Here is a 13,000-nt window from a genome sequence, read left to right on the forward strand (position 1 = left end):
GCCCTGCTGTAGAAAAGCAAAGGGAGAGATTCAGGATAGCATAACTGAGGACGAAGGATCTCATTGCTCTAATTTTCTGTCCTAAGGGCAGTTCCATGTCACGAGGCATGGTGTTTTTAGGGTCAGGCAGGGGTGGTTTGTGAGTGTGTGCACGTTCTGGGTTATCTGATGTGGTTTCAGGGGGAGAGCTGTGTTCCTTGGAAACCTTAACCCAGAAAGCTGGCCATCCCCAAGCCAGTGTCTGCTGTTTCTATTTTGAGTTATTTACAGAAAGTCTTCTTCCTTTATCAGAGATTCTCTAACAAAAGCCCCTTTCTATGGATTTACCTATGGAGTAGCTCAGTCTGCAAACTACTTTGTTAACGCAGCAGTCTTCAGATTTGGGGCATGGCTCATTGCCCATTGTTTGAGCAACTTTGAAAATGTGTTTATGTGAGTATAGTTTGTGAAGGTAAAGATGGATACATGGGATAGTGATTTAAATGCATGCTAAATTTAATCTAATTACAGAGGTAATGGGGTGTGGAGACTAAGGAATCTGCAGTCTGGTTGGGAGTGCAGTTTGAGCAGAAGGGCTGTTTTGGGAAAAGGTGTGTATTTGGGCAGTGAAGCAGCAAGCATGTGACCGTGCTCAGTGCACCGTCTCTGGAGAGGTCTTTGCAGTTTGACATTCCTTCCAGGCAGAGGGTTTTACGCGGACAAATGACATGACACTAACCTATACTACTTACCTATAAAGTAGCAACAAATAGTTTTTTTCTAATACTTTATGATATTTGGGGGGGGCGGGGAGGAGGGGAGAAAGGAGGAGAAGGAGCTCTAGAAATGTCATAATCTAAAGATGCTGAAAACTTTATTTTGAGGGTTTGTTTTACATGTAAAGAAAAAAATGTTCCACCAGAAGCAAATGATGCTTTGTCTTTTGTTTTTAGAGTCTTCTCTTCTGTCATATTTGCAGCTATGAATGTTGGTCAGTCTGCTTCCCTGGCACCAGACTATGGTAAAGCTAGAATTTCTGCTCAAAGAATCTTTCATCTTTTGGACAGAAAACCTCAAATTGACAGTTACAGTGAAGAAGGTGAAAAATTGGTAAGATTTTTCAGAAAAACCTTTATATAACTACTTAGTAATGCTTTATTGTCTACAACTGTATTTACACAGTTTCGTATTTGTAGGGTGTCACTGAAGACAGACACTATAAAATAATGGTACTGCCTTGTTATTTTGCCTTTTTTATTTTAATGGACCATATTATTCCCACTTTTTGGTCAGAAGTGTATAGCCTTCAAAGCTTTGCTCTGAATGAGCTCAAAATGATTTTTTATTCAGCTTGCCCACATTAAGTGGTTTCAGGAAAACACTGACAGTGTTAGTTCCACTCACAGTTGCATTGTCTTTGTAAGGGTTTATGGGAGAAATAAAATCCAAATGCACTTTACTGCTGTTTTTGTAGACAAGTGAAAGTTCTTTCAGAGACAGAGTATTGCCAAAATCCGTCCTCTTACAACTGTGGAAACTCTCTCAAGTAAAAATGTGCTCTTGAGAACTCAGAACTAACCTAATGAATAATCTGTTTTACTCTAGAGGTTTAAAATATCTCACTTTTAAACCATCATTGTCATTAAGGAAACTGATCTTGGCACTTAAACTGGAAGCATTTCACGCAGAAACTTGACATGATCTGGAAGGATTACGTTTGCACATCCAGTTCAAAATGAAACCCCTTGTAGGTGTTAGGTGGTAGCCACTACTCAGGCAACTGTAATCTGGTTTCATTAACTTTAAGCTCTTACACGGGGTTTTTAACCTTTAGAGTTAGGATCATGCTTATTTATATTCTTGAACCAGAGCCCTCAGGCACAGGTTTCAAAAGATTTAGTAGAAGGTCCTTGGTAAAATTAAACTTGAAACTAAGTATTTCTATTATAGACCAGACTCAAATATGAGCAACACTTGTGACTTGTGACTTCAGCAAAGGAAAGATTTGAGGCCCTTAAATTAGATCTTCAGCAGCTGTGCTAGTGCTGCTGTTTACGTGGGGCTGGCTCCTGCCCCAAACAATAGGCAACGTGTTAATGCATGCCCCCTTTCTTCCACTTGTGCTTAGAAATCTGTCTGTCTAGCTAATTAATAACTGCTGTTACTTTTTAAAACACATCTTGTCCTACATACTTGTAAATTATCTGCTAAAGAGTTTAGCTCTGTTACCTTAATATCTGATCATGACCTTGTGGTTTATTCATTCAAATCATGCTACTCACAACATGCGGTCAAGAAAGCAAATGCTGTGGTAGATGTGCCTTGACTAAGTGCATCACAAATGAAAAATATTAACATTATTTCTGTGACATAAAGATAATCCTTCGAAAGTTGAAATGAAAAATAAATACAGGAGAGAGATGCAGAAAAATCCAAAGGATCTAGCGACTAGCGATTTGCATCTGGAGGTTGTATCATAAATAACAATACTGAATGCAGTCCAATATGTAATTGCAAAGAGCATCAAAAGTGATTTCAAAAACACCATCCCAAACGTCTGTCAGCTCTCATTTAACACTTGGTTATTTTAGTTGAAGCTACTAAATGCTAATACAATCATGTGAACTCTGTTTTTTTCAGAGTAATTTTGAAGGCAACATTGAATTCAGAAACATCAATTTTGTATATCCAACAAGGCCAGAAGTTCAAGTTTTGCAAGGACTCACCGTGAAGGTTAACAAAGGACAGACTCTGGCATTAGTAGGAAGCAGTGGCTGTGGCAAAAGCACATCCATTCAGCTCTTGGAGAGATTTTATGACCCTGCAGAAGGACAAGTGGTAAAAATAGATTTGTGTGGCTATTAATAATTGTTGAATCTACTGAACTCCTTATCTTCCAGAGTTTCAGAGGCCTTAAACAATCCTGGCAATATTTCTGGAGAGCTGCCTCTTACAGAGGTATGGGCTACTGAGGTTGCATCTGTAAACAACCTCAAGACCCCTGTCACTGCCTGCCCCCGTGCATTGCCAGGCCAGCACTGGCACCTGTGTGCTCAGGGCAGAGATACCACTGAAAATAATGGTTTCAGACTGCATTGCCTCCCCAAAGCTGCTCACAACATGGTCACACTGGTGCATAACACTCATATCACTTGCTTGATGGTGTATGAGTCCTCTCATAGTATGAATTCACACATTAGAGACACAGATATGTGCTTCAGACAATACAAATGTAATCCACAGGATGTTACTGTGTCACTGTCAGAAGGGTGCAATGGGCTTTTTGATGCGTTGCTAACAATATGTATAGAAGGTCCAAGAAAACTTTCTTGGAGGTTTTAAAATTGAGCTAAATTTGCTGCATGCAGCATCTTAGGGATGTTTTTTATGTGTAAAGTTTCCCAGTACTTTTTGGGTTCTGCAGGGCTGGAAGGATTGCAGGAACAGCCTGTGTGATGTGTGCTCCGTGCTTCTGTTTGCTACGAAATAGAAGTGAAAACACACGAAATTAAAAACTAATGAAAGGAAATATTTATCTATACTGTTGGTTCAGTTCCACTTTGCATGAAAAATGTACTTGATTTCAGCTGGAAATCTAACACATAACAGGTTTCCTGTTACAATTCATGTTTCCTATTTACACTGTGTATCTCTGGATGAGCTCTGTAGTCAACTTGGCATCATTTTTCTGTTGCTCTTTCTAGTTAGCAGATGGATTTGATACTAAATCTTTGCATTTACAATGGCTGAGGTCCAAGCTGGGTCTGGTGTCACAGGAGCCTATTTTGTTTGACTGCAGCATTGCGGAAAATATTCAATATGGAGACAACAGTAGGGTTGTTAGTCAGCAGGAAATTGAAGCAGCAGCTAAAGCAGCAAATATTCATGCCTTCATTGAAAAATTGCCAGAGGTAAGAGATGGTGGTCTTCTCTTCACAGCACAATTAGGTATCTGGAGTGACATGGAGAAATCTAGGCAATGTGCTTATATAGATCAGAATTAAAGTGTACACTTTAAAATGAGAAAATACAGAATTGATGCTTAAAAATTTCAGTATGTGTGATAAGTTCTTAAAATCCCTGTTAAACTGTTGGAAACAAAAGTCGATGTTCCAATTAATATAGCGGTAGACAAAGGAGAATGAGTGGAAAAAATGAGGACACTGCATACAAATGTCCTCATGTCCTCAATTTTTAATATTTTTTCCTTTTACAGCTGAAACTTCTCAAGTTATTTTAGAAAAATTCATCTTAGAGTATTTCAGTAAAACTAAATGCTTTATTTCTAATTGGATGTGCATGCAGAGGGAGTGATTCTTAAAATAACACGTGCTGATAAATCAAAAGTGAATGACGTGGCGTTTAACCTTCATGCCTGCCAAGAATTTGTTTCTAGCAAGAAAAAATGCTTTGATGGTTTGTTTTCGCTGTAGTTCTGCGTAACTGAAAATGATGTAATGATGCTGAAAAATAATGCATTTTTCTTACTACTAATGATGTTTGGGATTTTGTATTGTTACTCACAAGTAACACAGATCAAGTCCATAACGTATATGTCAGGAAACATTAAATATATGGTTACTCTTATGGTCATACACTCATGGCCAAATGTCTGGACACCTTACCACTATTACTGGCAGTACTCTAATCTTTGGGGAAGTAAATTTTCAGACCAGGTATAAACATGTGGCTTATATATAACTGTTTATACTTGAGGTGCTTATAAAACCTTAACTCTATTAAAACCGTTTGTACTTTTCTTTACTTTCATCATGGAAATACCTGATTATTTTTATAGCTACACATAAAATTCTACTTTTAGAGAAAGGAGAGAGAGATTAGAAGAGTATTCTCAGGATTATTATTTATTTTTCACCCCTCTTCATTTTTAATATCCAGAAATATAATACCCGGGTGGGTGAGAAAGGAACACAACTTTCTGGAGGTCAAAAACAAAGAATAGCAATTGCCCGTGCTCTGGTTCGTAACCCTGCCATTCTACTTCTGGACGAAGCTACTTCTGCACTTGACACAGAAAGCGAAAAGGTGAGTGGTGAACGTTACATGAACTACTTATGTCTATATACATGGCTAGTTATTTTCTGTAGGATAAAATTTTAAGAGAAATCAACATAAAGTGTTGCAGGTGCTCAGCTATGAAACAACCAGGCAGGCGTATGTCAGTAGCTTTTCTGTTTGCAAGTTTTGAATTTAAAGACAGCAGGAAGCTGTGCATATCTATTAAAGTTTAAAAAAAATAAACCATATAATAACCAGCAACATTAGAAAAGACCTCGGAAAGATAATTCCTCAGTAGTCTTCGTGTTAGCTGTATTTGGTAGTAAATACTGAATTTGTGTTCTGTTCCAACCTGAATGCACAAGAACCAATTTTCAATGACAAGTCTGACTGGCCTCAAAGCAAAACCCTGTTGAGCAAGGGTGTCTCATATGCACTGACTTTATATCTATAGGAGATATACTAAGGTGATAACAAAGAGTAAGAAATCAAGTGTGGTTCCTACAAGTGAGGCTCTCCAGGTGCTAACAGCATTTTCACATCTGCGTGCAGATTGTTCAGAAAGCTCTGGATAATGCCCGGCAAGGTCGAACCTGCATCATAATTGCTCATCGCCTGACGACCATACAGAATGCAGACATCATTGCAGTGATCCAGAACGGCAGGGTGGTGGAGCAGGGCACCCACAGCCAGTTACTGGCAAAGGAAGGACACTACTATGCCCTTGTAAATGCACAAGTCTCTAATTAGTGCTGTTCGGACTTTTTTCACATTGTCCTGGAGAAAAGAAAAAAGCTTACAGAGAAGTAATGCTGGCTGTATCTGCCATGATGGAACAAGGACTGGTTGCTCTACCTGTTGTAATCTTTGGCCCATGTACCTGGGGAAATGAGCAGTGCATGCCCAGGAGTGGTAGGTGCATGGGGGCATCCCAAGGTCTGAATCTGCTGGGCATTTGTAGGAATCGTTTGATCAGGAGAGAGCCATATCTGGACTGGTCTCATCCATTCTACTGGTTCTGGTGGGGTACCCAGGTCTTTCTGGCCCTTCAAATCCTGACCCATAAAGTTGGCACAGACTCTTGCACATTGGTACAAGAGTGTGACAGCGACTAAGTGTCATGGTTAAGCAGAGGGCTGGTATTTATGCTTGTCCCTGGGCTTTCTTCACCAACCAAATGCAGCCATAAAGTTTTCTTGATTATCTAGTAACTGTTGATTCTCACAGATGAGATTCAAAATAAAATCATTCCTATTAAATTGAGAGAGAAGGGAGTGTTTTGTGTTTGTTTTTTTACCACATTACTGATACAATTTCACACATTTCTTGGGGATTCAATATCTTATTTCAGACAATTGTAGCAAAGTAGCAAACCTTCCATACAGAGATAAATTAACATAAAATATACCATTGTTTTGTTTAGTATTTTTCAATTGAGGACGTAAATTTAATGATTCTTGGCCGCCATCAGGGTCACTTCAAAAGTCTTCTGGGGAAAAAAGCTAGGTTGGTTCCTTTGGAGTGGACTCACATCATCAATGTAAATAGCTTTAAAAAAATCTTTTTTTTAATAATCTTAAAGCTTGTTTCAGGTGTTGAAAAACTTAAGTTTACACAAATTTTCTATAGTAATAGATTATTCACTTGCTATATCCTTCATGATGCTGCACTACCTCCTCTAGCAGCTGTGGAATACCTACTGTGTAGCCCAAGAGTGTGACTCGGAAGCTGTTTTTTGGCTAGCTAAACCCAATTACAGCATTTTAATTTTCCAAGGCTTTTGCTTGTGGCTTTGTTTTAGGATTTATGGCCTGGAGCAACCTGTAGTTCTTTATCGCTTCCAGATAACTCTTGTCTGCTACAGCTGAGCAGACTTACAGTAATGATCATCTCCACTCATCTCAACTGTTTTCCAGCATTGAGGTCCATGACAGGAAAAGAATACACACAAGAAAACAAATGCTGGTCTTAGCTTTGCCAAAATAAATAGTCACTCTCCCTTGCACAGTCTTTTTCAGAGACTGTTACAAAGAAGTTATCACTTATTCAGGCACCCCTGTTGTGTGACTTTTTACTTTTACTCATAGTAGGCAAATACCACAGTGCCTGCTGTCCTCATTACATTCCTAATTATCCAATGGACTATAATTCCCTTTTTCTTTGTTTTATTTCTTCACTGGAGTTAAAATACGTAGTAGAGTTTGATTTTCAATTTTGGGGGGGAAAAATACAAAAATATTAATCTACCGCTCCTTCTGTTGAAGCAAAGAGTGATCTTTTCTTCTTTGGATTGAATGCATCTGTGTTTTTTTCCATTATAACTATAAATTGCAACATTGCAAAAACTTATTCATTACACTTTTAGAAAAACAAGTAAAATAGTTTTTGTATATAAAGATAGCAAGTAATAAACTAAGGCTCTGTAACAAAAATGAATCATCTAACATCTGTAGTTGGTTAATGGAACATCTTTGTGGAAAATACTACGTATACATCCATGCAGGTAAGTGAAGAATCCAAAATGTGCTTCCTACTGACCAGCTTGGAATTATTTAGTAACACAGGGGCAAGAGGAGTGAGGAAACGTGCACTATTTGACCTGGAAGGTGCTGAAACAGCTACACCACGGTCAGCCTAGAAAAATAAGTTCTGTGACTACTGGGACTTGTTTCCTCTTATTCACTCTTACAGAGGTCAACATTACCTACCATGGAAAGAAAAGTGATTACCCTTGCATCATTTTTGGCATGTTCCTCACCCTTGTTTATATAGAGCATTCTCATGGTGCAATAGCTGGACAGTTTCAGTACCAGCTCTGTATTTTAGGGATAAACAAAGGTCTCAAAGTGAGATGCTTGGCAGCATGTGTGGAAAGATGGACTTGGATTTTGGCTGGGGCCAGAAGGAGCAGGTGCTGATGTCGTGACAGGAGGAGTGGGTGTGCGCTGCTCGGGGCTGTGGGAGGCGAGCAGTGCCTAACAGATGTGCCTCAGGGGTATCCTGCGCTCTTATGTAGTTAAAAGAGGGAAATAGAAAACATGACTGACACAAATTGCATTCATTTACTTAACAAGTGAAACGTTATTTTAACATAAGAATGCGTTTTACAGATTTATCTCAATTCAAGGATAGTAAAAGCTGCTAATGTCATACCGCCCTTTAAAAGATTCTCTGCTGACCTGAGAAAACCATTAGACAAAACCAAATCCTACCCCCCATGAAAGATGGTGGACAAGGAAACTGAGCAAAATCCCAACCATCAGTAAGAACAACAAAAAAGCACACTACTGAATGCCTGCAAAAATACAGGCTGAGCTGGATGACTGTAGTGACTCCCTTAATCCATGAATAGATTAATTTGTTCAGCCTGTAGGCATTACCAACAAACTCAGTGCTCTGATGGTTTATTTCAAACCATTCACGTCACCTTCCCTAGCTGGATATGCCCATACAGCTTGCAGACTGGCTGTGCTCCAATTAAAAGCAGATGTAAATTCAGAGACAAATGCATGTTAAAAGCACCTTTTCAGCACCAGCAGGCTGGTATAGATATCAAAAGAATTAACCCTGACAGCAAAGAAAAGCCTATGAACTATAATCCTAAGAGCTGAGGATTTGTTGGCCCCAGCACTCTGTCATGTGCTGCCATCTACCCCAGGTGCTAGAGTTACACTTCCTTATCCAAGAAGAGGCAGGAGTTCTCCAAACACGTCCAAAATAAGGTGAGCTGCTGCTGGGACCATGATTGATGAAGGAAGCTCATCAGCCCATACTTGCCAATGAACGCCAGAGGCCTCGTTCTTGACTAGACAAAAGCATTTAGCTCATGTACTTGCTCTATGCCAGCCCTGATCTAAGCCTGCTCGTGAATTGATGAAGCACCATGTGCTGAAGAAGAAAGTCAAGACTTCAGAGAAGGCAGTCTTAAGGGGTTTTGGAGAAAGAATTTACAGCCTCTTAAATTGACAGTCTAGTTTAATAAGTTAGTTACTAACACAAACTGAAGCCCTAGAGATGGGATAAATAGTCGACAAAAATGTGAACTAGAGGGCATGGAAAATGATTATCCTTATGGCTCAAAGAGTTAATTGTCCTCATGTGAGCTTTGGAGCTCACAGTCCCAGTGGGTGTGGACGTTTCCCGTTCCTGGATGTACTATTTTGGTTTGAAATACCTGTCAGCGATTGAAGGAAAATGTTTGCAAAACAGTAAATGAATGCAACATTTACCATCTCATGGTTTTTGTTTTTTCTCCAGATGTCTACTTTCCTCTGTAGCCTGTAAAATTTATATTCACCTAAAACCTAAAAGAAGTGCACAGCCTCATAAAGAAGTTATTGATAATGATGATTGTATAGCAAAGATAAATGCTTTCATGAAAATTGCTATTCTCAATCCTTTCCTTTTAGGCTTTTTTTTTTTTTTGGAGAAGTGGGGAGAAAAGAACAATCGCAGTTTACTCAGTGTCAGCTGAAATACTAGATTAATGTATCTTTTTTTTTTTTTAAACTGGTATTAAATTTATGAGTTCAATTAAAATTAAGGGAGTATGAAAACTTTCATTAATCTGCGGCAGGCAATAACTAACTCGTCCTTTTTTGGCTGTAATCAACATTGTACCGATCACTTTTTACTTATGAGTTTGTAAGTACGAACGAGGCTAGGGGAGAGCTTGCAGGGCTCTTGTCATGCCAAGTGCTAGGAAAATTCCTGTCCCACTTAGAAGCAGGCCTATTTAGATGGTAATGGTAGGTGATTTCACCTAATTAATAGGGGAAATGTTAAGAAACTATGCAGGATCGTTAAGGTCTGTTCACCTGACATTGCTGGAGGGTTTGAAGTGAACCTGCTTTACTGGATTGTGCCTGCTCTAGGAAAACAGCAACACTTGTAGCACTGGTAATAAAAAGTCAGATTTTGATCTACTAGATCCTAACCCATAGATATCAGTAGGACAGCTGATAACCCAGTGCCATTACCTTCAGTGAACTTGTTTCTACGTTTAGCACAAGATTTTGGCTTTCTGTTTGAGGATTAAAATACTTTTCTGGACAAGGCCTTCTCTTCCATGAGGGAGCATTTCACAGCAATCAATGCTGGAGCTCCGTCTCAAAGCAGAACTCACCCACTGCCTGCTACCGTGGATGCCTTTGACAGATAACTCATCTTTCTACAGAGAAACAACCAAAAGCAGGAAAGTTCATACAGTATTTGGAGCCATGGTTGTACCTTGCTGAAGAAGGAAATCAATTTTTTTTTCCAAGCTTTTATGTACATTACTTGACCTCTTTCCATGCATCCATACTGCTATGTGTAGGACAAACTTCTGTTAAAAAAATTGTCATGTATATAAGGTCTGAGATACTAAGGCATTTCTAAACTGTTAGGAAGGAATATAATAGCTAGCCAATGAAGCCATCAAGAGCATATGTAGTTTCTTAATGTAAAATATTCGAGGGACTAATTTGTTAAGCCCTGATCCTTAGATACTTGCAAAGGACTCCTAGTTTTCCGTGCAAAGGTAGAAGAATCCAGATGCTCTGCTATTCTTTATCAACTTCCAGCTGCCCTATAAGCCTTATCACAGATTGCCCATTGCTTTGACATTTTCCAGAGTTACAGCTCTCCCTGGATGTTCTCTTCCAGCTGCCTGAGCTGCTTTTCCTCCTCAAGCACCTACACGAGCACACAGAGCAGATGCTGTACTATGTGATGCAAGGCAAAAGGACGGATAGAGATGAGAGGGGATGTGCCAAAAGCAATAGAGATGCAAAAGGATTACATTTTAAATTCAAGAAAATTTCTCAGCAGAACTGGTCATTGCTCTCAGTAAGTGAATCATTTACACTGGATTGCTTCCATCTGCCACTGTGCTGTGCTTTGTCAAATATAGACTCCAACCAGCTCTTATCTACCTGAGATCCTAGCAATCATCTTCTCATTTGAGCTTTTATTGCCTACCTGGTTCATCGGCAGTTATGTCCAGAAACTATTTTATGAAGCATGTCTTTCCGTCTGGAAATAATAATTTGCTGTGCCCTTAGAGAGGCTCACACATCCGCTGTAGTTATCCCTAGCCCATCCAATGACATCAGTATCTCATGCTCCAAAGAAAACTCACTAAGCCTTCCTGTAATTCTCATGAAGATGCCAATCTTTATTTTACCGAATGCTTTCACAGAAAGAGATCCTAAAATTGTGTTAACTCAAAAATAAAGTTTTTATGGATGTTTGAATTGATCATCATATATTTGTTCTGCTGTTTCCATAGGAGTAACACCATCATTTCTTTTTAATCGATTTGAATGTCATCCATGACATCATTCTGTTTTCCATGTCATCCTTTTCATACATATTCCAAAAGCAAAAACACCTACTGCTAATCACCACTAGAATAGTTTCATTTGTTGCAGTCCTCCAGATCCTCAAAAAAATGATCTGAATGTGGTTATTTTTGTGCAAATAATTGTTCAGATTCACCCAGACTTCTCAGTATTTGATCCAGCACAGGCAGCGCTCCTGGAAAAGCACATGGTACTCTACAAACAAGGGGGAAAAGGCACTGTAATGGGACACTTACCACTTCAGACAGGTAGGGATGAAGCAATACATTAGATGACTTTTAAAGTGCCTCATTTCTCCCCAGGTGTCTTGCTTAGAATACTGTGAGCCACACCAAAGAAGTGCTTGCTTCTTTACCATAAATGTAAATGGAGACACTCAGGTTTTATTCAGGTTATACATTTACATGAGGTGAAGGGAATGCCACCCTGGATGTTTGATCTTTCTTTAAAAGGTTGTTGCATTAGCTTATCAGTCCTGCAAATAACATTTGGAGGCCCTGATCACAAAGGCAGCTCTTCCAGACAAGGAAAGCCTTGAGGAAGAGGAAAGGCCTGTGCAGCACAGGAGAGTGAAGTTTATCCATCTGGATATCAGCAGTGCGTGAAGGTTGAAGTGAAAGACAAATGTTCAGAAAACAGGAGTTATTTATCCACAATATGTAAAATGGGAAATAAATTCACACATTGCAGAAGCATCCAAAAAGGCTTGAAATAATAAATGAATTAGCAGAATTAGGATTTCTCCCCCCAAATAGCAGGAGGGGAATTTTAAACAAGGAGTTAACATTTTCAGGGATCAAAATATGATCTCTCTGCCAATCCTTTGCCTATTTTTTATGAAACCACGTTAAAAATAGTAAGTGGAGTTCTCATTCTCACATCTGCTACTCATATGAACATACACCTGGCAATCTAGTGTATGTGTTGCTTCAGAGGAAACTCAACAAAAGAGCTATCACTTTATACAACACTAATGGTCTCAGTTATAAACCCAGTACATGTGTTTTATTTACTGTAAATGAAGTGTATATAAGCAACACAGAATATTAAAATGAAATTTTAATGGGTCACCTTTATGATGCTATAGCAATATGAAGAGGCATCTGCAACATGATTGACTTTTTAATGCTCAGTAAAGTAGTTTTAGTTGGAATAAACAGGGCTCCCAATAAATGCTCACATGATTGTTTTCTTCAATTTCTTATTTCACACATACTTTGAGACCTGGAACAACTTTTTCCATGAATATATGCCAATCCTTCTGGGAGTTATGTTTCCCAGAGTTATGCTTGCTTTCCTTTTTTTTTTTTTTTCTCTCCTGTTAGATCTTAGTACCTTGACATAATTATTTTACAATCCTACATTTAGTTGCAATGTGTTAATGTGCATTGATCCTGGCAAATTTGCCTGTATCCATCATAGTTTAACAATATTTGTATTGATCATTTCTCATTGTTTCTTGAAAATAAATGGAGTTATGGGTGGGCTTTTTCCGAGAGAAAACGTCTGATTTACCTCCTGTACGGAATAGAGGAAAGTATACATATTACACTATATGAGCATACTTAAATGGATATATGGTTTAATATTTATAAAATATTTGTATATATTTAAATGCATTAGAGATTGCTTCATGGCAAGAAGTTTGGAATGAATCC

The 13,000-nt window shown here is 38.7% G+C and overlaps 1 protein-coding gene across 1 annotated transcript in view; it reads left to right on the top strand.

The window, feature by feature from the left end:
- ABCB5 (ATP binding cassette subfamily B member 5) overlaps nucleotides 1–6,257 on the top strand; it is a 34,610-nt gene extending 28,353 nt beyond the window's left edge. Inside the window, 6 exon segments of the mRNA XM_040550387.1 lie at nucleotides 292–432; nucleotides 933–1,089; nucleotides 2,620–2,817; nucleotides 3,684–3,890; nucleotides 4,879–5,025; nucleotides 5,551–6,257. Of these exon segments, the coding sequence (XP_040406321.1) occupies nucleotides 292–432; nucleotides 933–1,089; nucleotides 2,620–2,817; nucleotides 3,684–3,890; nucleotides 4,879–5,025; nucleotides 5,551–5,748 (1,048 nt within the window). The 3' untranslated portion in view covers nucleotides 5,749–6,257.
- The last annotated feature ends 6,743 nt before the right edge of the window (nucleotides 6,258–13,000 follow it).

The sequence above is a fragment of the Cygnus olor genome, chromosome 2 (assembly GCF_009769625.2).
Source record: "Cygnus olor isolate bCygOlo1 chromosome 2, bCygOlo1.pri.v2, whole genome shotgun sequence".
Taxonomy (NCBI): domain Eukaryota; kingdom Metazoa; phylum Chordata; class Aves; order Anseriformes; family Anatidae; genus Cygnus; species Cygnus olor.